The following is a 23240-nucleotide window of genomic DNA, read 5'->3' as shown; positions in this document are numbered from 1 at the left end:
GGGCGAGTGCTGGCGCTAGCGAGACTCCTGAAAGTGTCTGAGTGAAATACTCACCTTTCCAGAGTGTGTCAGGTCTGCTCAGTGACCGCTTCCCTCTGAGGACTGAGCCCCGTCTGGGTCAGGGGCAGAGACATGCACTGTCTCTTCCTCACTGGTCCTGGCTGGTCTTCCGGGAGGGCTGCTGGGCACCGGGCAGGTCACACGCGGTGCCCGCAGGACAGGAGGGCAGCTGGGCACCGGGCAGGTCACACGCGGTGCCCGCAGGACGGGAGGGCAGCTGGGCACCGGGCAGGGTCACACGCAGTGCCCGCAGGACGGGAGGGCAGCTGGGCACCGGGCAGGTCACACGGTGCCCGCAGGACGGGAGGGCAGCTGGGCACCGGGCAGGTCACACGCGGTGCCCGCAGGACGGGAGGGCAGCTGGGCACCGGGCAGGTCACACGGTGCCCGCAGGACGGGAGGGCAGCTGGGCACCGGGCAGGTCACACGGTGCCCGTAGGACCGGGGGGGGGCAGCTGGGCACCGGGCAGGTCACACGCGGTGCCCGCAGGACCGGGGGGGGGGGGGCAGCTGGGCACCGGGCAGGTCACGCGGTGCCCGCAGGACGGGGGGGCAGCTGGGCACCGGGCAGGTCACACGGTGCCCGCAGGACGGGCAGCCGCACAAGGCTCTGCAGACAGCGGGCACGGAGACCACACTGAGGGGCGTCCGGGGGGCTCCTGCAGGAACCCACCAGGTGCGCTGGTGAGGACAGGCACCCTTCCCGGCTTCTGAAGGAGCTGCAGCTGCCGCCTCGTCCCTGCGGGTGGGGGACAGGAGGGAGTGCCCCCCGGAGCCCCGACTGCCCCCGCCCCCGTCAGCGTCTGCTCTGAGGGCATCAGGCACAGGAGAGACAGGTTCTTGAGACAGCCAACTCCCATCATTAATTGCTTCTGCATATTTAAATAAATTACTTCAACGTTCTAAGACTTAGATAACGTTTGTGATGCTTCTCGAAGGTTTCCTTAGGTTGATGTTTGCTTAGGTGTTTACTGCACCTTCTCCGTGAACCAGACCTGCCGGGTGTGCGTGCGCCCAGTGTTCTCCCAGTACCTCGGTGAGGGCTGGGCTGAGGCCCTTCCTGCCGTTCTGACCCCCAGGTGTCCAAGGTGTGTGCACACCTGGTCTTGGGGACCCCGTGGCCTTGGTCGCCCTGGATCGGCCCACAGCACCGGTGCGCGTGGGGAGAAGCCCTGTGTGGCTCTCGGCTGTCTGTCTGGAGTGTGGCCCCGAGTCTTGATGATGTGACTGACCGTCTTCGGAGGCCGAATACCACCACGTGGTCACTGTCACGCGTTCAAGAGGGATTGAGTACACAGCAGAGCAGGTCCCAAGCCCGTGTGGGGATGGCAGAGGGGCCTCCAGACCTCGTGGGTCAGACACCAGCCACAGGCAGAAACCTCACCTCGCGGGCACCAGCCAGCACTGGGCGGAGATGGCCCGGTGAACAGACTGCCCTGGGTCCCCTGGACGCCCAGCGCCAGCCCTTCCGGAGCCTCGGCAGCTCAGGTCTCATGCGTCCCTCGCTTACTGCAACTGTGTCGACTCGGGTTTAAAATGCTCTTTTTATAGACTAAGGGGTACAAGGGACAAGCTGTCAGCTTTTAGAACATCGTTAGGCCTCCTGTGTATAACTGCTAAGGGTTTCCCTTGCCGAAGGACAAATCACGCTGGAGCCCTGAACCCCCGGCTCCCACCGCCGGTCCCCAGGGGAGGCGGACTTCGCCCCGGAACGACGCAGGCTCCCCTGGCCGAGGTCAGCTCTCGAGGATTTTCTTCTGGTAACAGGAGCGGCACAGGGGGCAGGCGTGGAAGGGAGAGCTGTCCCCCCAGGAGAACTGCTCCAGGGCCCGCAGACACGCGTGGTGGAACACGTGTGAGCAGGACAGGAGCGCCGTCTCCCGGGGGCGCTGGCTGCGGCCGCTGCTCAGGGACAGCGGCGTGAGGCAGATAGAGCACTCGGAGGTCTCCCGGCGCAGGGCCTGCAACAGAGACACGGGGCTTGTCCTGCGGGTTCTAGTTTCGGCCTCGAGTTCAGTGAGAACGGTGTGGACAAGTTTCATCCGTGTTGACATTACACCGAACACACATTAACTATATACACATTCTCCTGTGAAAAATGAAAGGGGATAGTAATCCGCCCGCGGTGAGAAATTTAAAAACAAAAATCCTTTATAAAATGCCGAACATTGATCATGTAGACTTCCTTCTAACTAAGCAACAGTGGTCTTTTTCAGAAAACAAACTCTGTAGATACTGAACACCTTTAGAAGTTTTCCTGTTTTTATCCCATTCGAGTAAGTTTTCCCCCACGATCCCCAGTCACCTTTCTGCCGTGACCCCAGAGACCCGAGGGAGGAAGGCAGCCTGTCCCTTGGTAGCCCCCTGCTCACAAACTGGCATCATCAAAGCAGAATTTCAAGCACAAGGGCCTCGCAGTCACCCCGGGGCCAGTGGTGACGGGGAGGGCCCCTCGGTTTCCGCTCCAAGGTCACCGCAGACCCTGGTGGCCGCCGGCCCGTCACCCCGGAGGGCTCACCTGCGCCTGGATCGTCTGCCAGTCGCCGTCGGTGAGCTGGCGGCCGCACTGCCCGCCCAGCTGCTGCAGGACGCTGCGGTTGATGGCCAGGCAGTGGTCGATCTCTGCGAAGAGCTCGTCTATGTCCGTGTGGTAGGAGCGCAGCAAGCGCTGGCTGATCGCTGTGAACTGAGGACAGGGCAGCGAGCTCGCTGCGGAGCCCGATTCGGGGGGCACCTTCTGGGGTCCCAACCACTTTCCTCGCCAACGCGCCTCGGGTCTGCCTTCCAATAAAACTCTTGGGGGCCGTCTACTTAATAACTGCACGTCCAGGAAACCTATGCCGAGAGCACCAGTAGGTCAGCTGGGGGCCAGCTGGTCGTCGGCAAGGAATACATTTGAAATGGAAAGCCGGCAGGAGAAAGGAGCTAGAATTTTACGAACTGAGGTGCATATCCTGCCCCGGCACCGTCTGCTCTCAGTTAAGGAGACAGCCACGGCGCAGCGCACCGACCCTTCGCGCTGCCGCGGACAGCTGGTGCCCGGAGCCGGCCGCGTCTCCGCTGGCCGCCAGCTTCCCGCCGTGGCTGCAGACCACGAATGCTCACTTTCGCGTGACCATGAAGGAGGAGACCAGGAGAAAGATGATCACCTGTGAAAGAGCCGTTGGGTCTGCCCCCCCCCCCCAGCAGGGGCAGCTGAACCCGAGGGCCCTGTTGCCCGAGGCCCTTACGGCTCAGCAGGGCTGCTGCTCAGTGCACGGCTGCAGGACACGGCTGCAGGACGCAGCTGCAGGACCAGGGCTCTCTCCGCGGCCGACACAAACGGGGGCGGCGTGTTCCAGTTCATCTCAAATGCTTAGAGTTTTCTTTGGCCCTGGCTGGTTTGCTCAGTGCTTAGAGCGTCGGCGGGCGGACCAGAGTCTTGGGTTCGATTCTGTTCAAGGGCCTGTACCTCCGTTGCCGTTTGGTCCCTGGCCCTGGTCCAGGTCGTGCGGGAGGCAACCAGTCAATGTCCTCTCCCTCCCACTGTCTGAAGATAAATGGAAAAATATCCCCAGGTGAGGGTTAATAAAAGGAAAGTCTGCTTTGAAGGCAGTGTCCTCAAATAAAGTCTCTAGTATTCCCCAAGCTCTGTTCTTTGTGTAAAGAAAGAGGTTCAGTCCGGCCGGTGTGGCTCAGCGGCTGAGCGCGGGCCCGGCACCAAGAGGTCACCGGTGTGATTCGGGCCGGATCCCCGGCGGGGTCGCGCAGGAGGCGGCCTGTCCCTGTCTCTCTCTCCCCGTCTCTCTTCCTCTCTGAAATCAATAAAGAAAAATTAAAATAAAACAGGAAACAAAAACAACAGAGGAAGAAAGAACGAAAGGTTCGGAGCAGCCCGGGCACCTTGCGGACGACGTGCCTGGACGGACCTGGACGGACCTGGACGGACCTGGACGGACCTGGACGGACCTGGACGGCGGTCGGGGTGGCGCCGGGCGCGCGCCCCCTGCTGGCCGGCGCCGGAACGGCCGGCACGAAGCAGCCCACGCGGGCGCGCGTGGATTTGCCGCGACCCGGCTCCCGGGTGGGGGACGCGGAACGTGCACAGACACAGCCGCTAACGCCGGGCAGCCGAGCCCGTCCGTCTCGGGACTCGGACCACCGACCGCGCGCTGCCCGTCGGCCGAGCTCTCCGCGGGGGCACCTTCCCTCGGCCGGTCCAGGCCGGCTGGGCGAGGGGGACACGGGGAGACACGGCCGCTGCCCCGGCCTGAGGCCCAGGGACGTGCGCGGGCCGAGCGACCCCAGCCTCCGGCGCGGGGAGCGAGGGCTCTGCGGGCCTCACGCGCGGACGGGGGGCGGGGCGCCGCGGGCACGTGGACACCTGGTCTGCGGCGCAGGCGCGCCAGGGCTCCGCACGCCACGCCCCGGCGGAGCACGTCACGTCACGTCACGCCCCGGCGGAGCACGTCACGTCACGTCACGCCCCGGCGGAGGACGTCACGTCACGTCACGTCACGTCACGTCACGTCGGCGCTGCGAGTTCGCTCTCGGGACAGCCGCGGGAGCCAGGACAGCGCAGCGCCCGGGACGGGGCCGCCAGGCAGGTGGGTGAGCGCCTCGTGGGCCGGGGCTCGGGCGGGGCTGCCCGCGGGCTCGTGGGCCGGGGACACACTGCACCGAGGTCCGCGCCTTAGCGGAACCGAACCCGGGTCTCTCCGGACCGCAGGCCGACGCTCCGACCGCTGAGCCACACCGGCCAGGGCCCGGCTGCATTTTGTTCTCTGAGCTGTTACCCCGAGAAACACCCTCCGGTTATTAGCTCCGGGTCCGTCCTCCCGCGAGGACCCCGGGGCGCTGTCATCCTCGCTGAGGGTCAGTGTCTGGGGTTCGCCCACCTTCCCCGCGGCCTCGGCGCCGCCCTCTGCGCGTCTCCTCGTGGGGAAGGCACCTTTGCAGCTCCCTCCGACGGGGCATTTCGGGGCACCCCCCCCCCCCCAGCTCCCTTTGGAACGGCCTCCCGGTGCCTTCTGACCGGGTTTCCACCTGCGTGTGCGGTGCTGGACGGTGTCCTGTCCCTGCCAAGGCCCCGCGATGTCATGGCTGCTCCAGGGGGCGTCACCCCCTCTGCGCTCCTGCTTTGGGGCTGGGGCCCGGTGCCCGGCAGCGTCCGGACCCGCCTTCTCCCCTCTCGGCTGCCGCCGTCCGTGGGAGACTCGGCTCTGCGCTTCCTTCTGACCCGGACAGTTCCAGCCTTTCTGCTTCCAGCTGTGGCTGCTGTGCCACGTCCTGTTTTCCTTCTGAGTTCCGGTCACGGTGGGGCCTCCTGTCCCCGCCCGGGCACAGCCCGCCCTGTAGCCACTCAGACGGAGAGGTCGCTGGAGAGGGACACGGGAGATGCTGCAGGTGAAAACCTCGGGGCAGCGTGGCGCCGAGGCTGCTGCCAAAGGAAGCCCACGTCCAGTGTCCGCGTGGGTGTCCCTGCAGGCTCTGAGCCGGCTCTCACGGAGCACAGGGCCCTGCGTGCTCGCAGCGGGAGCCCAGCGGAGGGGCCGGCCAGGCAGCCTGCCTGGTGCACAGACCCGCCGTGCAGGGAGGGCCTCTGCGGCGTCCGGCAGCCCGGCCCCGGGTTCACGCCGCTGCTCACAGCCTGTCACACGGGTCACTTCCTCTCCCGGGACACTGCGTCCTCCACCCTCCTCGGGTCTCAGCAGCCACTCCCAGGCCTGGGACTGAACCTCACCGGCTCGTCCCCGGCTATGCCCAGAACTGCACGAGGTCGTGCGCCCCCACGGCCACAGGCCTGCTCTCCGCCGGGCCTGTCTGCCGCTGCGGGGGCGCCCCCTCCTCCAGGCCTCCCGGCAGCTGGGACTCCGAGAGAAGCAGAGCCCGTGCTGTCCTGTCACTGCACCGGCTGTGAGCCCAAACCCGGGAGACACCTCTGGTCCCCCCTTTCCTCAGACTTCAACCCGATTCACCGCCAGTCTCGGCCTGCTGTGAGCACCTCCACAGCGGCACCGGGGCGCTGGCCGCATCTCCTGCTCAGAACTCCCGTGGTCCTGACACGGAGAAGCCTGTGCCCCCAGCCTGGCCACGCGGGCCTGTCTGATGCCTTCCCTCCGCGGGCAAACTCCTCGCCTCCGCCCTGAGCCGCACTCTGGACCGAGGTCTGCGAAGTGCAGGCCGCGAGGACCTGGCTGGAGCCCGTCCGCCGGTCAGATTTAACGTACACGTGCGTGTCCACGCAGCTGGCGTAACGCGGGCACGGCTCTCACACTTGCCAACAGCATACGTTTTCTTCTTTAGCTGAAACTGTCATTTAATTCTCAATTATATGACATTTTGTCAATGAGAAAAATAACGATTCCCCTCATAGGTGGTGGCGGCTGCAGACTATTAAATTGCAGTTAGGTCTGTCTCGGCGGAATAATTCTGACTTGACCGCGTGGAGGTGGCACGGTGAGTCTTCAGACTTGTGGGACAATCCGAAGGCAGTGGTGTCGGCGGTAGGGGATCCCGGACCTGCCCCGGATCAGCTCCGTGCGGCCCAGCACACCTGCTCCGACAGCGATGGGGCCCCACTGCGCAGCAGGCAGGGGGGGGGGGCTGGAGGCCCAGAGGCGGAGGGGCAGGCGGGGCGCCCCAGCCTCTCACTCGGTCCAGCTTCCCCCCTGCACACTCTGGAGGCCGAGTCCGGGGGCCCCAGGCCAGCCGACCCCCACTGCTCTCCTCCGTGAAGCTTCGGGTCTGGCCTCGGTCTGCCCGTGGCCTGTGCGTCCCTCCTCTGGGGCGGGAGGTGGGTTCCCGCTCCCGCCCCGGGGCACCGAGCGCTGCCCTTCCTCTGACACGCGCCCGCCGGACCGTGGGCCTCTCCTGTGCTGCTTGCTCCTTGCGTTCGAGGAAGCACCTCCTGCGGCTCGGAAGGCCCTTAGCACGCAATTCTTCTCCATCACCATTAATTCCGTGCCCGCTCCCTCCTCCATGCACACCCCACCCCGCGGTCACCACACGCCGTCCCTGAGGTCTCGTCTTGCTCAATCCGTCCCTTCCCCCAGGCCGTCTCTGTTTCGCCTGGTAGTTCAGTTTGTTCTCGATAAAAATTCTGACTCGAAGTTTGCAGTGGGTTAGACAAGAGGACACACATGTCCAGTGTCCGTGTTCTGAAGGGTGTGAACAGTTTTCTTTTTGGGGTTAAAAACGTCTGTGGACTGATTTTGAAGTTACCACCAGTTTCAAGATTCCATAGAAGATTGGTGTTTAGCTTATAATCATAACATTGACATTAACTTGTTGATGAAAGTACTGAAAACCCTTCAGTGTATATTTAGGGCAAATTTCTGAGTGTGACCGTCTTTATTCTCATAGCTTCAAGTATCACAGTCAGCAAGGGAACTATTTAAGAAAGTCAAATCAGCCTGTATTTATTGACTACTTACTGTGGCCAATTCACTGCGCCCTAACTGGAGCTGTTATGAACTGTTTAACTGCCAAACCCCCACAGGCTCAGGGTCCCTTTCCTCCACTGACCGGTCTGCCCCGGTGTCGATGCCTCAGGAAGTGAAGGGCCAGGACTGGCAAAAAAAAAAAAAAAAAAAAGAAAAAGACCCTTGCGTGTTAGTTTGTAAATGAATGGTTACTATGATTAATTCCACAGAAATACATACAAAATGCACAAAATTTTCAGCTTCAATAATGACTGTCTTCATATATTTCTCCTGTCAAGCCTCATATTTCAGATATTTGGTGAGTAATTAAGAGTTCAGGTTATTGATATGTAAAGCAATTACTGGTCATTTACAAGTAACGTGCTGGCTAAACATTAAAAACAGTGGGCTCACAAAAGCGCCAGGTGAACTCTGTCTGCCCAGGGGCCTCTCTGAGCGATCCGTCTTGATGTCAGCAAATTGCTTACTAATGTGTTGACTCAGGGCCACCCTCAAAAGCAAGATGAAAAAGCCTGGAATTTACAGCATATCAGTGAATCCGTTGATAAGCTCTTACCGGTTTAATACCCTGCGGTCTTGCTGCTTGGAGCCATTTCAAGTTAGCAACAGAATGTTTGCCATCTCTATGCGATAAAGGGACTCAAAGGACTAAACAAACTCTCAGACCATCACGCTGTTTGGCGAGATGTAAATGAAAAAGGAGGAGAAATCTCACGGGAGGGTGTGGGAGCGGGCAGCCCCTGAAGTCAGCCGCGGGTCTGACAAATCACTAACTTTCTACACAATGGTCAGGACTGTCCGCTTGGGTGGAGATGATACCGTGCATTTGAAACGTTTAATTGCAGCCCTAAAAGGCCAGGCCTCGGTTACATGACATCTGCTAGCAGTTTCCAGGTGAGGATCAAAGGCCCCGCCCGGCCTCTGGGCGCAGTGACTGCGGCCCTGCTCTGCTCTCTGCGCGCCAGGCCGGTCCTCGCAGGTCCCCGCGCGCCAGGCCGGTCCTCGCAGCAGCCCGCGCGCCAGGCCGGTCCTCTCAGATCCCCGTGCCAGGCCGGTCCTCGCAGGTCCCTGTGCCCTCAGACCAAGCGCTGCCCAACGCAGGCCAGTCCTCCACGCGCCCTTGGGCAGATGAGCACCTGACCCGCTGGGCCCGCGCCCCAGGCATCACGCGCCACTTTGCTTGGTGTGGTCCGGGTGGCCGTGTGCCAGTGACCCCTTCCGCGAGGGAGTGTGTGTGGGGGGAGGGGAGAGCTGCGTGTGGACGGCCAGTCCGTGTGGAGACGACTGTGTTGCATGAACACGGAAGTTAGGAGACTTCGCGAGGCCCCTGCGACAGGAGCGAAGGTGCAAGGCCACGGTCCCTCCACAAGAAGACAGATCGACTTACAAAGATAGGGCGGCCGCACTAATCTAATCTGCAGTGTTAAAAACATATCTGTCTTCTCCGGCTCTCCAAACTTGAAAGGAAATGAGCCCCCCCTAATTTACTGTGCCTAAAAATACCCCCGGTGGCCTCTCTTGGCCTTTCTTTTCCTGAGGGTAACTTACTGTTGGTCTAGCCCGGTGGTTCCAAGTTCACAAAGACGTTTCTACCCACTTGCCAGGGCAGAAAGTAACGTCACTGCACTGAGACCACACAGATAAATGTCCTCTGCCAAGGAGCCACCTGTGGCGTGTGGCCGAGTATTCCCGCTCTTCTGGTGTTGAGACAGCCTTTCTCCCGGGAGCTGTTTCCAGCCCGGCCGTCTGGGGGCAGCGGGCTGCGGCGCTGTCGGCGAGGAGGCGGTGGAGCCTGCGCCACACCGGCTGACTCTGGGACCTGTCGCGTGAGGTAGCTCTCCTAGGAGCGAGCAGTCTGTGTCTACAAGTGAAACACAGTGAGTCTGCATGGATCTACCGTCCCCCGATGGCCAGAACGGAGCTCCAGCTCAGGAATGTGGCCCCTGGTGCACGTCACCAGGCCAGAGACGGCAGCTGCTCCGCAGGAGCCAGGGCTCACCACACCCACACTCGTGGTTGGGGCACAGCTCCCCTTGCAGGCTCTGCTTCTAGGCTGGAAGCATCAGCTCTCTAGTGGTGCTGTGCACGCGGGTGGTGGGAGGGGCGGGGTGACGGCCTGGGGGACACAGCTGTCAGAGGCCTTCGGGAAGGCAGGCCTCCGCAGGAGTGTCACCCACTGTCACGGAGCTAGTCTCCCACCCCGAGGAGCCTCGATTTCGTGTCCTTCGGGTAAATACCCAGAGGTGGGCTTGCCGGGCCATGTGGTGGTGCCGTGTTTAATTTCTGAGGAGCATCCACACTGTTCCTGTTTCCAGCAGCACCAGGTTCCTTCTCCCCAGCACTGCTGACCCCCTGTCCGATGGCCGTCATCCTGACGGGGGGGGGGGGGAGTGCTCGCTCCCTGCGGCTTCCATCTGCATGTCCCTGGTGACTAGTGATGTCCAGCATATTTTCATGGACCTGTGGGCCATCTGTGTGTTCTCTTTGCAAACATGTCTGATCAGGTCCTCTGCCCATTTCTTAACACATTTTTGACCGCTCACGAGTTAACTCGGGTTTTCCTGCCCAAATGCTGCGGACCGCGCACGAGTTAACTCGGGTTTGCACTTGCATCAGCTGTTTCAGGTTTTGAAACTCAGGGTAATACAGGATTATTGTATTTGTGACTCTGCCCTGAGGGTTGAAGTTCAAAAAACAGCACCCGGTTCTATGTTCTTGAAGTAGCTGGGGAACGGGTATCTGCTGGTTCAAATGAGTGCAGCTCGGACCCTAACGTGCAGTTTGCCCGAAAACGTGCGGTCCCTGGCGTGTGTCTTAGATTTCTGTGCGGTACGCAGTGTTAATCAGATGTTTGTTTGTTTTTATACCATTAAGTTGTATCAGTTCCTTGTCTTAACCCCTTGTCAGATAGATGATTTGCAGACATTTTCTCCCCTTCAGTAGGTTCCCTTTTCCTCATACTGACTGTTTCTTTGCTCTGCAGAAGCTTTTTAGTCTGATGGGGCCACGTTATTTATTTTTGCTCTTGCTTTTCATCTTATATCCAAAAAACCGTTGCCAAGACCAATGTCAGGGAGACTTTCCTCTATATTTTCTTCCTGGAAATTTATAGTCTCAGGGCTTAACTTTCAGTTTTTAATCCATTTTGAGTTAATTTTTGTTCTATCCTTTTGATGAATTGACCCCTTCATCATTATGTAACGATCGCTGTCCCTTGTTACAGCTTTGCGTTCGGTCGATCTGTCTTGATAGAAGTGTAGCTACTGGTGTGCCTGTGGTCCCACTGTGCGCTGCCTTCCCCTTCCTTCCCCTGGAACCCGTGTCCTCGCCACCGACCAGCCTCCCGCAGCTGCACGTGCTGGGAGCCGGGTTTATCCTCCAGCCGGTCTCCGACTTGAGATGGGAGAACTTGATCTGTTCACATTACGAGTAATCACTGGTAGGCAAGGGCTTACTAGTGCCATTTTCTTGTTTTATGACTGTTTCGTAGTTCCAAACTTTTTTATTCTAGAACATTCCCCAGCCTTTTTAAGTTTCTTTTAGGGCACTGATGTTTTATCATCACAGCCAGCTGTTTTGCAGAATTTTGACCACGTTTTGTCCCCAGCCCCTGTCCCACGAGGGCACACGTCGTCAGTTTGCTAGTCACTGACAATCATGTTCGCTGCGTCTAGACGTCCATTGGGCCTTCCCCAGGTGCAGACGTCTCATTCTCTGTGAATTCCAGGCGGCCTGCGGGCAGCACCTGGGGCCGCGTGGGCACCCATTCCTCAGCAGTGCCCCCCACAGTGGCAGTAAGCTGTTAACACGAGCCCCCTAAACTGCCGTCTTGCGACCCATGAAGTCTGACGCATCTGTAGGATCCTGAGTGAGGCGACGTTCAGTATCCTCGCTCAGTAACCTCTGAGGTCCCATGAAAACACTGGCATTTAAAAGTTGCAGGCTAAAGTGATAGGTTTTATTTCCTAGCCCATGAAGCGAGTTCCTTCAAGTTGGACGAGGAAGGAAAAATCATGAAGCTGCAAGAGGGCTCCAGTAACGACTGAGAAGTGGCTTCTGCCTGAAGCCGGCCTCTGGGCGCCGCCCATCCAGGCCGGTCAGTGTGTCAGGCGACTGGGCACCAGGCAGAGGGCACCTGCGCCAGCACACCGTCCGACACCGGCGCAGTCTTGAGACTGCAGAGAAGACGAAAGAAACGAGCAAGCAGGGGGTTCCAGAGCGTGCGGGGTGGGGGGTTCCGGGGCGAGCGGTGGTTCTGGGGCGAGCGGTGGGTTCAGGGGCGTGCAGGGGGTTCCAGAGTGAGCGGTGGGTCCAGGGGCCAGCGGCGGATTCTGGAGAGCACGGGGGTGGTGGTTCCGGAGCGAGCGGGGGTGGTGGTTCCGGAGCGAGCGGGGGTGTGTATGTTCCGGAGCCAGCAGGGGGTTCTGGAGTGTGTGTGTGGGGGTTCTGGAGCGCATTACAAACAGCAGAAAACAGGATGCAGCACAGGCCGGTGTGAGCAGCCAGCTGACCTCACCGCTGCTCTGGGAAGAAGGGTCTAGACCACAGCGCTGCACACAGACCACAGACGGACCGTCTGTCGAGTCTCCTTACAGCTTCTGAGTGAAGTGTGGCTTACGTTTTTAGAAGCCATAAGACAGCGTGTGCCGATGGAGAAAACATCTATACACGTAAGGTAAAGCACTGTCAAAGCGGTAATTAGGATTTTGTAACAAAGCATGGAATCGTTTCTGACTGCAGAGCGGACCGTCGCCCTGGGATCACTGGATACCTCGAGGACGACGACGGAGCGAAGCCAGGGAGGGGTCAGGGAAGGATGGACAGTCCTGACCCAGGACGAAGGAGCCGCGGCGGCCAGGCTCTGCCGGGGGAGCAGTCAGGGAAGGATGGACAGTCCTGACCCGGGACGAAGGAGCCGCGGCGGCCAGGCTCTGCCGGGGGAGCAGTCAGGGAAGGATGGACAGTCCTGACCCAGGACGAAGGAGCCGCGGCGGCCAGGCTCTGCCGGGGGAGGAGCGACGTTGCTGAGGAAACGTCACTGGCCAGAAAGCAGCTGTCCTGCGGGCGGCAGGGCAGGTAGGGCGAGGCGTCGCTGTGGTCGAGGGACAGGACTGGTTCAGAGAAGAGGATCAAGCGCAGGAGCTGAGACCAGACGGGGCGTGCGCGGTGGGCTCTGAGCAGGTGGAGGGCGGCGGCGGGGCTGGGGCGGTGGCAGGACAGCTTCTCTGGCGCCACCAGGAGCTCGGCTGGGCCCCCGAGGAGCCGGGTGCTGGAGAAAAGGGCCGGCGGGTCTTTTGCTGGGACTCTGCCCCTTTCCCTAAATAAGGGGCAGGACTGACTTGGACACAGAAATGTAGAAAAATGTGGATGGACCTGCCCCTCCGTCCCCGGCCTCTGCGGCTCCCCCTCCTCCCAGGGCAAGGTCCCTGCAGCCAGAGCCAACCCCTCCCCGCAGAGGGGACCATTCCCGAGCCGGGACAGGGCGGCACTGGGGCATCTCGGCTGGTGCAGACGCCCGTGCAGGGACTCATCTCCCCCTGGTCCGCGCGGTGTGTCCGGGGAGGGCACTGGGGCCAGGCTCGCTGCCTTCCCCGTTGCCCGCCGCCGGCTGGGAGTCTGCTTCCTGCCGCACGTTCTGGGGCCCGCGCTGAGGGGGCCGGAGGGACTCGAGGGACCTGGGAGAAGCCTGTTGGCAGCTGCCCAGCGTGAAGCCCGGGGCCACGTCCCCTGGGGCTCCTGTGCGGCTCTGGGTCAGCACCTGGGCCTGAGAAGGTCTGGCTGGGCGTCTGAGGACACGGGGGCGTGTGTGAGCGTCACCTGCTCGTCCGAGCGCAGGTGGGGCCGCTGCGGCGGGACCGTCAGGGGCAGGAAGGAGCGATCCCTGCGCAGACCGACCAGCCTGGCAGGATGATCAGGGAGAGACCCCAAGGTCCCACCTGCGGGCCTGAGCTGGCTCCGCCAGAACGCCGGTGCGGGAGCACGGGCCGGACCAGAGGGGCAGCCGTGTGGGGAGCCCGGAGGAGCCCCCCTCCCGGGGAGCACGAGCAGGAACCGCGGAGGAGCCCCCTTGCCGGGGAGCCCGGGCCGGAACCGCAGAGGAGCCCGGAGGAGCACCCCTGCCGGGGAGCCCGGGCCGGAACCGCAGAGGAGCCCGGAGGAGCACCCCTGCCGGGGAGCCCGGGCCGGAATCGCGGAGGAGGCCGGAGGGGCACCCCTGCCGGGGAGCCCGGAGGAGCACCCCTGCCGGGGAGCCCGGGCCGGAACCGCAGAGGAGCCCGGAGGAGCACCCCTGCCGGGGAGCCCGGAGGAGCACCCCTGCCGGGGAGCCCGGGCCGGAATCGCGGAGGAGGCCGGAGGGGCACCCCTGCCGGGGAGCACGGGTCGGAACCGCGGAGGAGGCCGGAGGGGCACCCCTGCCAGGGAGCACGGGTCGGAACCGCGGAGGAGGCCGGAGGAGCCCCCCCTGCCGGGGAGCACGGGCCGGAACCGCGGAGCAGCGCGGAGGGGCAGCCCTGGGGGCCACGCCGTCACTTCGTGGGACAGGGCGCCGCCGGGGGCTGACCCAGGCTCCGTGGCTCCCTCCAGCGGCCGGGCCTGCCCTTCGTGCGGGGTCACTGACAAAACACTTGGACGAGCCCCCGGCCCCTGAACGTAAAGGTAGAAGCGGCTCAGAGAAGGTAGAGACGGGTTTCTGGGACCAGGGCTGCATGTACCTTTTCTTCGAAGAACCTTCTCCGGAGCTTGGGGTCTGTGGGCGGCCGTGTCCTCCGCAGGTCGCGGTACCACGTCCTGACCACGTGTCCGCGCCAGCAGGCCTGGATCCTGGACACGGGTGGGATGGCTCAGGGCGGTGCTGTCGGCCGGGACCCCCAGCCCGTGCCCGGAGCGGTGGCGGGCCCTGCTCACCGCGTGGCGCACGTGGCCTTGAACAGCCGGGCCGCGTCGTGAATCACGCGGGTCTGGTACTGGCTCTTCCTGCAGAGGGGGCAGGTCTTTTTACTCGCGAACCTCTCGAAGGCCTGAAGGCATGCCTGGAGAGAGACGGCCGCTGAGAACCGCACCAGCGCGGCTCAGAAGCAGCGTTTTTACTTCGGGTGTGATGACAGCATTCTTGTCTCTCAGTTGTGAGCCGCGGCCCAGTGTAGACCCTGAAGTTCCATCAGGTGTTAACACCCTCCTCACTGACTTGTTCCAAGTGACGTTTCCCGAGAGCTTACACGCGCCTGCACCGGAACGTCTGAAAACAGGTCGTGGGGGGCAGGGCGACCCTGCGAGCCGTCACCCAACCAGGGACCACTGTCTGCGGCCCAGGCCTCGCGGGTTCTTGTCCCATAAAACTCACGGTTTTGCAAACAGGGCAGATTGTACTGTCGCCCGGGTCTATTTCTAGCTGTAAATGGTGACTGTGGGTACAACCAACGGGCCCCACCCCTGACACCACAGGCTCGCGAGGCTCAGGGCGGGTGGGTCGCAGGTCACTCACCCTGTGGAACACGTGGGAGCAGGACAGCAGCACCTGTTTGCGGGAGACAGAGACGTCGGAGCTTCAGATCGGCTCAAAGGGGAAGCAGTGCACACGCGTTAGTCAGAAGAAATTCTGAACGCTTGGAAGGGGAACTTGTTTTTTTGAAAAATTAAAAAAGCAAACCAATAATCTCAGTAGTCATGATGTTTAGTGTTTGAGCTTAGCAAGGCGCAGGTGTATAATCTCAACGAGAAGAGCTGAGTTAAACGGCAAACACACTGGAAGTTTGCTGTGCAGCCACCAAAGGAGCATGTACTTAGCCCTGGCCAGTCTGTTCAGTGGTTAGAGCGTCGGCCGCAGACCAGAGTCCCCCGGGGTGCCATTCCGGCAGCAGCTCCATCCCCACCCTGGGTGGGTGGAGCTAGGGGCATCCCCGCCCTGGGTGGGCGGAGCTAGGGGCATCCCCGCCCTGGTTGGGCGGAGCTAGGGGCATCCCCGCCCTGGTTGGGCGGAGCTAGGGGCATCCCCGCCCTGGTTGGGCGGAGCTAGGGGCATCCCCGCCCTGGTTGGGCGGAGCTAGGGGCATCCCCGCCCTGGTTGGGCGGAGCTAGGGGCATCCCCGCCCTGGGTGGGCGGAGCTAGGGGCATCCCCGCCCTGGGTGGGCGGAGCTAGGGGCATCCCCGCCCTGGGTGGGTGGAGCTAGGGGCATCCCCGCCCTGGGTGGGTGGAGCTAGGGGCATCCCCGCCCTGGGTGGGTGGAGCTAGGGGCAGCCAATCCATGTCTCTTTTGCACTGGGGATGAAAAAATAAATAAGTAAATAAATAAAAGCGTGTGTATTTAACAATGAAACAATTAAGAAGGGGATGGGAAGCATTTCCTGGGCAGGTCCTAGGCCTGTGTGTGTGTGTGGGGGGGGCAGGGAGAGGTGAGCTGATGCCCTTTTCAGGGCTTTCTGCAAGTACATTGTAAAACCACAGCTTCGCTGAGATACCATTCTGACAATTAAATGGTAGTAAGTCCTAGATACATATGAATCACTTTTTGTTTTTTAACCAGGGAAATTGTAGTCATGAGAAAATGCCCCCTTTCTGTGACCCAAACTCCCACAAATAGTGACATTCTGGGGTGTGACCAAAGGTAGAAGCTTAGACCTAACAGAGAAATGATCGTTGGTTCCGGAAGGGAGGGCGAGGGGTGAGGCCAGGTCCAGTCCCTGGGCTGAGCCCACAGGCTGTGCTCAGAGGGAGTGAGCACCCCCCCCTCCCCGCTCAGAGGTGTTTCTCTCACAGCCTGGGGGGTATCTCAGACATCCGGGCCACCTACCTCCATTTTAAAGTGCCCACCCCCTACCTCCATTCAGTCTACATTTTTCTTCTTAGATGGGAAGAAGTGCTGTAGTAAACACAGCTCAGAAAACCAAAACTGCTCCTTGAAACACTAAGCCTGAACTGGGAAAACCCAGTAATGTGGGTTCTGTGAAATCACCACCATTTCACTGAATAACAAGTTTGTGTACTCAATATTCATTTTTTTTTTTTTTTAATCCTCACCCGAGGACATTTTTTGTTCAGATAGAGTGGGAGGGAGAGAGAGAAAGAGAGAGAGAGAGAGAAACATCGATGTGAAAGGGACACATTGCGTGGCTGCCACCGCACGACCCATCCAGGACCAGGGACGAACTGCAACCGAGGTCCGCGCCCCTAGCGGGAACTGAACCCGGGTCTCTCTGGACCGCAGGCCGACGCTCTAACCACTGAGCTAAAACTGGCCAGGGCTCAATATTCATTCTTAATAGAATCATCTTTCAGAGTGTCCTGTCAGAACATATTGGTGACCTATACTGAATAACATCATATTTCTGTATATTTAAAGTATACTTTTAAATGTCCATGGATATGTTACTGCGAACACGCTCTGAGATGACACGGATAATTGACTTGGCGGTGGCAAGCGCATGGGCCGCGTCCTGGAAGCGAGGAGGAGACCCAGCCGGACCAGGGCACTCGGACAGCCTGGTGCTCACGATGAGCAGGTGCAGCGCCTGCCTCGGGGGCATGGGAGCAGTGTGAGCCCTCCGCGGTCGCGGCAGGAAAATGCCAGCTGTTGCTTATAACCAAGGAAAACTTCACAGTGTGAGAACAATAGCGAGAAGTGCAAAATGAACACCAGCGTGTGCATGCATGACTGAACAAAAATAGAGAGTTTAGTGAGAAATTTATAAACAATGGAAGAAATGGTGAGTGTGACGTGTGCTAACCCCTCCCTTTACGACAGATCAGGCTGTTTACGGGGTAAGGAGGCAAAAACATGCAATGGGTAAAGACAATCTATTCAGTAAACAGTGTTGGTAAAACTGGACAGATAACGTGCAAAAAAATGAAACTAGACCACCTTCTTACACCGTACACGAGAATAAACTCAAAATGGATAAGAGACTTAAATGTCAGACTTGAAACCATAAAAGTCCTAGAAGAAAATGTAGGCAGCGAAGTCTCGGACATGTCTTGTAGCAATAATTTTCTGACGTATCTGCTTGGGCAAGGGCAACAAAAGAAAAAAGAAACAAGCGGGACCACAGCAAACGAAAAAGCTTTTGCACAGCAAAGGAGACCATCAATTAGATGAAAAGGGAACCCACTGACTGGGAGAAGATATTCACTGATACATCTGATAAGGGTTACTATCTAAGGTTTTTAAAGAAAAAAACAAAAGTCAACACCCCACCCCAACAATCCAATTAAAACATGGGCAAAAGCCTTGAACAGAAACTTCTCCAAAGAAGACATCCACCCTGGCCAGTTTGGTTCCGTGGTTGGAGCATCGGCCTGTGGACCAGAGAGTCCTGGGTTCGGTTCCCACTAGGGGCACGTACCAAGAAAAACAAAAGACATACAGATGCCAACAGACATATGAAAAGATACTCAAGGTCACTAATCAAGAGCAATGCAAATTAAAACCACAATGACATGTCACCTCACCCCTGTCAGAAGGGTTACCATAAATAAATCAACAAGTAACAAGTGCTGGCAAGGATGTGGGAAAAGGGAACCTTAGTGCACTGTTGGCAGAAATGCAGACTGGTGCAGCCACTGTGGAAAGCTGTATGGAGTTACCTCAAAAAATTAAAAATGGAACTGCCTTATGACTTAGTGGTCCCACCTCTGGGAATTTATCTGAAGAAACTCAAAACACTAATTTGGAAGAATAATGTATGCACCCCTATGTTCACTGCAGCATTATTTACAACAGCCAAGATCTGTAGCAGCCCTGGTATCCACCAGTGGATAAGTGGATAAAACAGCTTTGGTACATTTACACAATGGAATACTACTCGGCTGTAAAAAAGGAGACATTTTTACTCTTTGTGAATGGATCTGGAGAGTATTGTGCTAAGTGAAATAAGCCAGTCAGAGAAAGACAAGTACAATATGATTTCCCTCATATGTAGACTCTAATGAACAAAATGAACTAATAAGCAAAATAAGGACAGACTCAGAGAGACGCAGGCAGACAGCTGTGGGAGGGCACAGTTGGGTGGCTAGGTGGGTGGGGTGGAGGGATTGAGGAAAAAAAGAAAAAAAAGAATAAACAACTCATGGACACAGACAACACGGTGGTGATTGCCTGGGGAAGGGGGGTGTGGGGAGGTGGTGGGGGGAGGTGGAGGAGGGTCTAGTGGGGATAAATGGTGATGGAAGGAGACTTGACGTGGGGTGATGAACACACAATACAGTGTACAGATGATGTGCTGTAGAACTGTGCACCTGAAACCTGTATAATTTTAACCAGTGTCACCCCAATAAATTCAATAAAAAGAAAAAAAAAAAAAGAAAGCAATTAGTTACCTACAAGGGAGCTCCCATAAGAATGTCAGCTGATCTCTCAACAGAAACTCTGCAGGCCAGAAGGGAGTGGCAAGAAATATTCAAAGTGATGAAAAGCAAGAACCTACAACCAAGATTACTCTACCCAGCAAAGCTGTCATTTAGAATCAAAGGACAGACAAAGAGCTTCCCAGACAAGAAAAAGCTAAAGGAGTTCATCACCACCAAACCAGTATTACATGAAATGTTAAAGGGTCTTTGTGAAGAAGGAAAAAAAGATAAAAAATATGAACAATAAAAATATGTCTATCAACAACTAAATCTAAAGAACAAAGTAAACGAACATGTGGAACAAAAGCAGACTCAGAGACACAGAAAACATTTAGACAGTGGCCAGATTGGGGGGGGGGGAGGGCTGGGGAGGAAGGTGAGAGGCTGAGAGGTACAGAGTGGTCGTCACAGAACAGTCCTGGGATGTGAAGTCCAGCTCAGGGAACAGAGTCAGTAACATTGTGGTAACTGTGCACTATGCACGGTGCCCCATGGGTACGAGATTTATCGAGATGATCACTTAGTAAGCTATATAATGTCTAGTCACTGGGATGTACACCTGAAACCAATACAATATTGTATGTCAGCTGTAATTGAAAAATAAAAAATGATTAAAAAAAAAAAAAAAAAAAAAGAGGTTGCTAGGGCCAGAAAGACTCCTTGTGGCTTCATTAACTCTCTCGCGACACTAAAATGCTACATTATCCCAGATGGGGGGCCTGTGGTCTAGGGGTTAAAGTCTTTTTGAAACACCCGAGTCTCTCAGACGTGAGGTTAGGCCCTGATGGAGGACGGAACAGTGTCCCGGGAGCGGCTGTAACTCCCGGGAGCAGGGACCAGACGTCCGCCTGTGAACTAGCGGGTTGGCAGTAGGGCCTGTGAAAGCGCAGCAGGCTGGGGCGGGGGTGGGGAGGTGGGTGTGCAGGGTCGGAAGCCTGCTCCTGGCTGCGTGGGCTGCGTGTCCAGCAGACGGCCGGGCCGGGCCGGGCCGCCCCGCAGAGGGGCTCCCGCGCGGAATCGCTGTGGGGTGGCCGCCAGCCCGAGAGAAGACAAGGACCGGGAAGACGCGTCCCCGGCTCGGCCCACAGTGAACCGGGCGGGTGGACTGTGCGCAAGGAGACCTGTGAGGCAGGTGGGCTGCGGGTCACCGAGAGCGTGAGCACGCGGCACGCATACAGATGGGAAGATTTGAAAGCGCCTTCCACGCATTATTGAGACGCACCCGAGCCTAGTCTCTCCTGGGTCGGTTCAGGGTGAAAACCCCGTTGGCTTCCATGCTCCCTCCGGGCGCAGGGAGCTGCTCTGCGCCAGTGCCCGGGCTCTGCGGGGCGTCCGGCCGGGCGGGGCTCCCTGCGCACGGGGTGCGCACGAGAACGAAGGCCGGGAAACGCACAGAACCGCCCTCGCGAGCGTGCGGCTCGTGAACGAAGAGAAGCCCAGTGTCCGAGGTCTCGGGGGAGAAACGGGAGAGCAGGGGCCGGGGCTGGGGCTGGGCTCTGCGCTGCGGGCCCGACGCCGGGGCGCGCGGAAGGACACGGGCTCCCGAGCCGGCTCGGCGTCCCCGCAGGGCCCGGCCGCCGCCTACACACCTGGGGGCGCAGCTGGAACTCTTCCTTGCAGATGGGGCAGGGCTGCATGGAGTCCCCCTGGCTGACGGACCTCTGCTTCACGCTCCCCCACTCCTCTGCCGAGAGGGGCGGCGGCGGAGGCTCGAACAGGCCCAGCCTCTGTGCTGCGGACGAACACACGGGGCGCGGGTTAAGCGCTGGGGTGCGCGGGGGCGCACCCCCTCTCACCGCACTGAGGGCGTCTGCTGCCGCCACAGCCAGTGCTGTGGGCGGCTCAGAGTCGGGCAGGGGTGTCCGCTGGGCGGGCAGCGGGCTCCCCTCCGCGTGTGCCCACCCCCCGCCGCTAGTGCTCTGGGGCAGAGCCACACTGCTGTCCACGCCCAGCGTCCTTTTAACATCTCTGCTCCCAACTTCCAGTGAAAGTAATTTCTGACTTGCAAAAGGTAGAAGCAGTTGAAGAACCCAGCTTCCCCAAGTTAACATTTTTTTGTAATGGATTTTTTAGAGACACAGAAACATCAATGTGAGAGAGACGCCTCCCCGCACGCCCCCTACTGGGGATCGAGCCCACAACGCGGGCGTGTGCCCTGACCAGAATCGAACCGGGACCTCTCAGTCCACGGGATGACGCTCCATCCACTGAGCCACACTGACGGGGCCCCAGCCAGGGTCACACCGGAGATGGATGCAACCGGGTACGGTCCGTCGCCCTTTCTGTAACCCCAGCCAGGGTCACACCGGAGATGGATGCAGCCGGGTACAGTCCATCGCCCTTTCTGTAACCCCAGCCAGGGTCACACCGGAGATGGATGCAACCGGGTACAGTCCATCGCCCTTTCTGTAACCCCAGCCAGGGTCACACCGGAGATGGATGCAACCGGGTACAGTCCATCGCCCTTTCTGTAACCCCAGCCAGGGTCACACCGGAGATGGATGCAACCGGGTACAGTCCATCGCCCTTTCTGTAACCCCAGCCAGGGTCACACCGGAAATGGATGCATCCGGGTATAGTCCATCGCCCCGTGTTGGGCCCCGAGCTTGTCTTGCTCATCCTGTCCCTGACCGGGACCCACATGGCACTCAGTGGTCCTGTCCTTGGCGTCTCCTATGCCCGGGGACAGTCTTCAGTCTTTATTTGCTTTTCTGGACCTGATACGTTTGAAGAGTACTGTCCAGAATTGTGTGGAGTGGCCTTCAGTCGGGTTTGTCTCGTGTCTCCCCGGGATTCAGTCTGGGTGTGCGCTTGGTGGGGCGCTGTGCCCTCCCCAGAGTGCGGGCTAGGAGGCACTGGCGGGCATGTGTTGCTGTGGGCATGGGTGCTCTGACCACTTGGTCAGGTGCTGTTTGCCCGTGTGCCCCGTGACGCTCCAGTCCCGCCCCTGCAGGGAACACGTGCATGTGGGGAGGTGCTGTGGGCTGTGTCTCAGCGTGACAGCCCCACGGAGGGGTGCCATCACTGTGTCGCTTGCCCAATGGTGACTTCCCAGTCCTGGCCCCTCTACTGGGTTTACCAGTTGTCATTCTACTGCAAGAACGCACTTTTTCTTTCCCTTATTTACAGCATTATCTGTTTGCATCAGTGCGGACGAATGGATATTTATTTTATTCCACTGCCTTTGCTGCCTCTGCTTGGCATCACTGTCTTTATCTACCTGCTCACTTTCCAACGTCAGCACACACAGCTTCTTCTACAAGACTGCATGTTACTTCTGCACAGAGAAAACTGTGCTGCTAACCTCAACCAAATGTTTAGCGCGAAGAAGCCAAAGCATGAGTGGCAAGGTCGGCTTACCTAAAGTTAGTGGTGGCGGCTTTGGGTCAAGGACATACTCTTTTTCCGGATCTTCCTCTTTGGGGCCTTGTGGAGTCTTTTGAAGTCCTGTATCTATTACAGCTTTCGTATTTCTTTTCAGAGACCTGGACGTGTTCTCCCCCTTCGGCGCCCTTGTCTTGGACGGATCAGCCACTGAAAGATTCCGCAGCTGAAGGTCGTGTAAAATGTGATCTTGCAAAGCAACAGCAGTGACGGCTAAGTTATCTCGTCTGGACGGATGGCCCTGGGAGGTAGGAAAAGAGCTGTAGACACAGCGTTACGTAACTGTCGCTGAGGGGAGACCGAGGCTCTAACACTCAGCCTTGAAAGCACACGAGATCCAAGGGAACAGGAAGAGTGTTGACCCATTGTTGCGGGCTGGGAGCAAAGCCAGGCCCCTCGTTTATGGTAATGACACAGTAATATCTTTTCATGCAGTCACCAGGCCTTAATTACACTGCGAATTAATTCATTATGACCTGTGAAGAGAGTGCGTGCCCAAACACATTCTGTTTCGCTCTAATTAAATTAGACTGCAGGCGAATCTCGCTTCTGTTCCACTCACGAGAATCCTGCATTCACGTACATGCTGTTTTGGGTGGAAACTTACACGAGATACAATTGCCATGCAGCTAAGAGGTGCTTGTGGCGTGTACTCAGGTGACAGCTCCCCATTCAAGCAAGGTTTGCCAACTGTTTTTATACTCGGACATAGCTGACTTAATCCATATTCATCACTGAAGCCATGTGTATGTTTCTGAAAATAATTGGGTACCTTATTTTTCAACATGCTCAATCAGGGAGTGTTGTCGCTTGCCCGGCTGTATCAAATCATGTCATCATCATGCCGCCTTTATTCTTCTACTGTAAACAGAGTCCATAGGGAGCCAGGGTTAGGCTGCACATGAACATGAGAACAGCCCAGTGCTCACAGACAATGTTACACACATGTGTCAAAACCTCAGCCCAAAAGGCCAGGGTCTCCGAGTGCCCTGTCCTCCACAGAGAACGCACACTGGGGTTTGAAGGACAG

At 58.5% G+C, this 23240-nt stretch overlaps 1 protein-coding gene across 1 annotated transcript; it reads right to left on the bottom strand.

Moving 5' to 3' along the window:
• Window positions 1-1796: 1796 nt before the first annotated feature.
• RNF32 (ring finger protein 32) lies at window positions 1797-22997 on the bottom strand. Its single transcript, XM_036246178.1, has 8 exons — window positions 22983-22997; window positions 22187-22451; window positions 20416-20558; window positions 14968-15000; window positions 14391-14515; window positions 14198-14306; window positions 2579-2746; window positions 1797-2021 (listed from the first exon to the last, which is right to left on the bottom strand). Exons 1-8 carry the CDS (start codon window positions 22995-22997, stop codon window positions 1797-1799), a joined length of 1083 nt encoding a protein of 360 aa, XP_036102071.1.
• Between the last annotated feature and the right edge of the window lie 243 nt (window positions 22998-23240).

This window comes from Molossus molossus, unplaced genomic scaffold, assembly GCF_014108415.1.
Source record: "Molossus molossus isolate mMolMol1 unplaced genomic scaffold, mMolMol1.p scaffold_m16_p_7, whole genome shotgun sequence".
Classification (NCBI taxonomy): Eukaryota; Metazoa; Chordata; class Mammalia; order Chiroptera; family Molossidae; genus Molossus; species Molossus molossus.
The sequence above is the reverse complement of the archived record's forward strand: the minus strand, read 5'-3'. Positions and strand labels throughout refer to the sequence as shown.

Bases quoted from the DNA above. Each gene is read 5' to 3' on its own strand.
- RNF32 (XM_036246178.1), bottom strand. The intron at 14,516-14,967 runs GTGAGTGACCTG...GTCTCTCTCCAG, and splicing joins GCTCCCACGTGTTCCACAGG to GCATGCCTTCAGGCCTTCGA. The intron at 2,022-2,578 runs GTGAGCCCTCCG...TCTCTGTTGCAG, and splicing joins GGCAGACGATCCAGGCGCAG to GCCCTGCGCCGGGAGACCTC.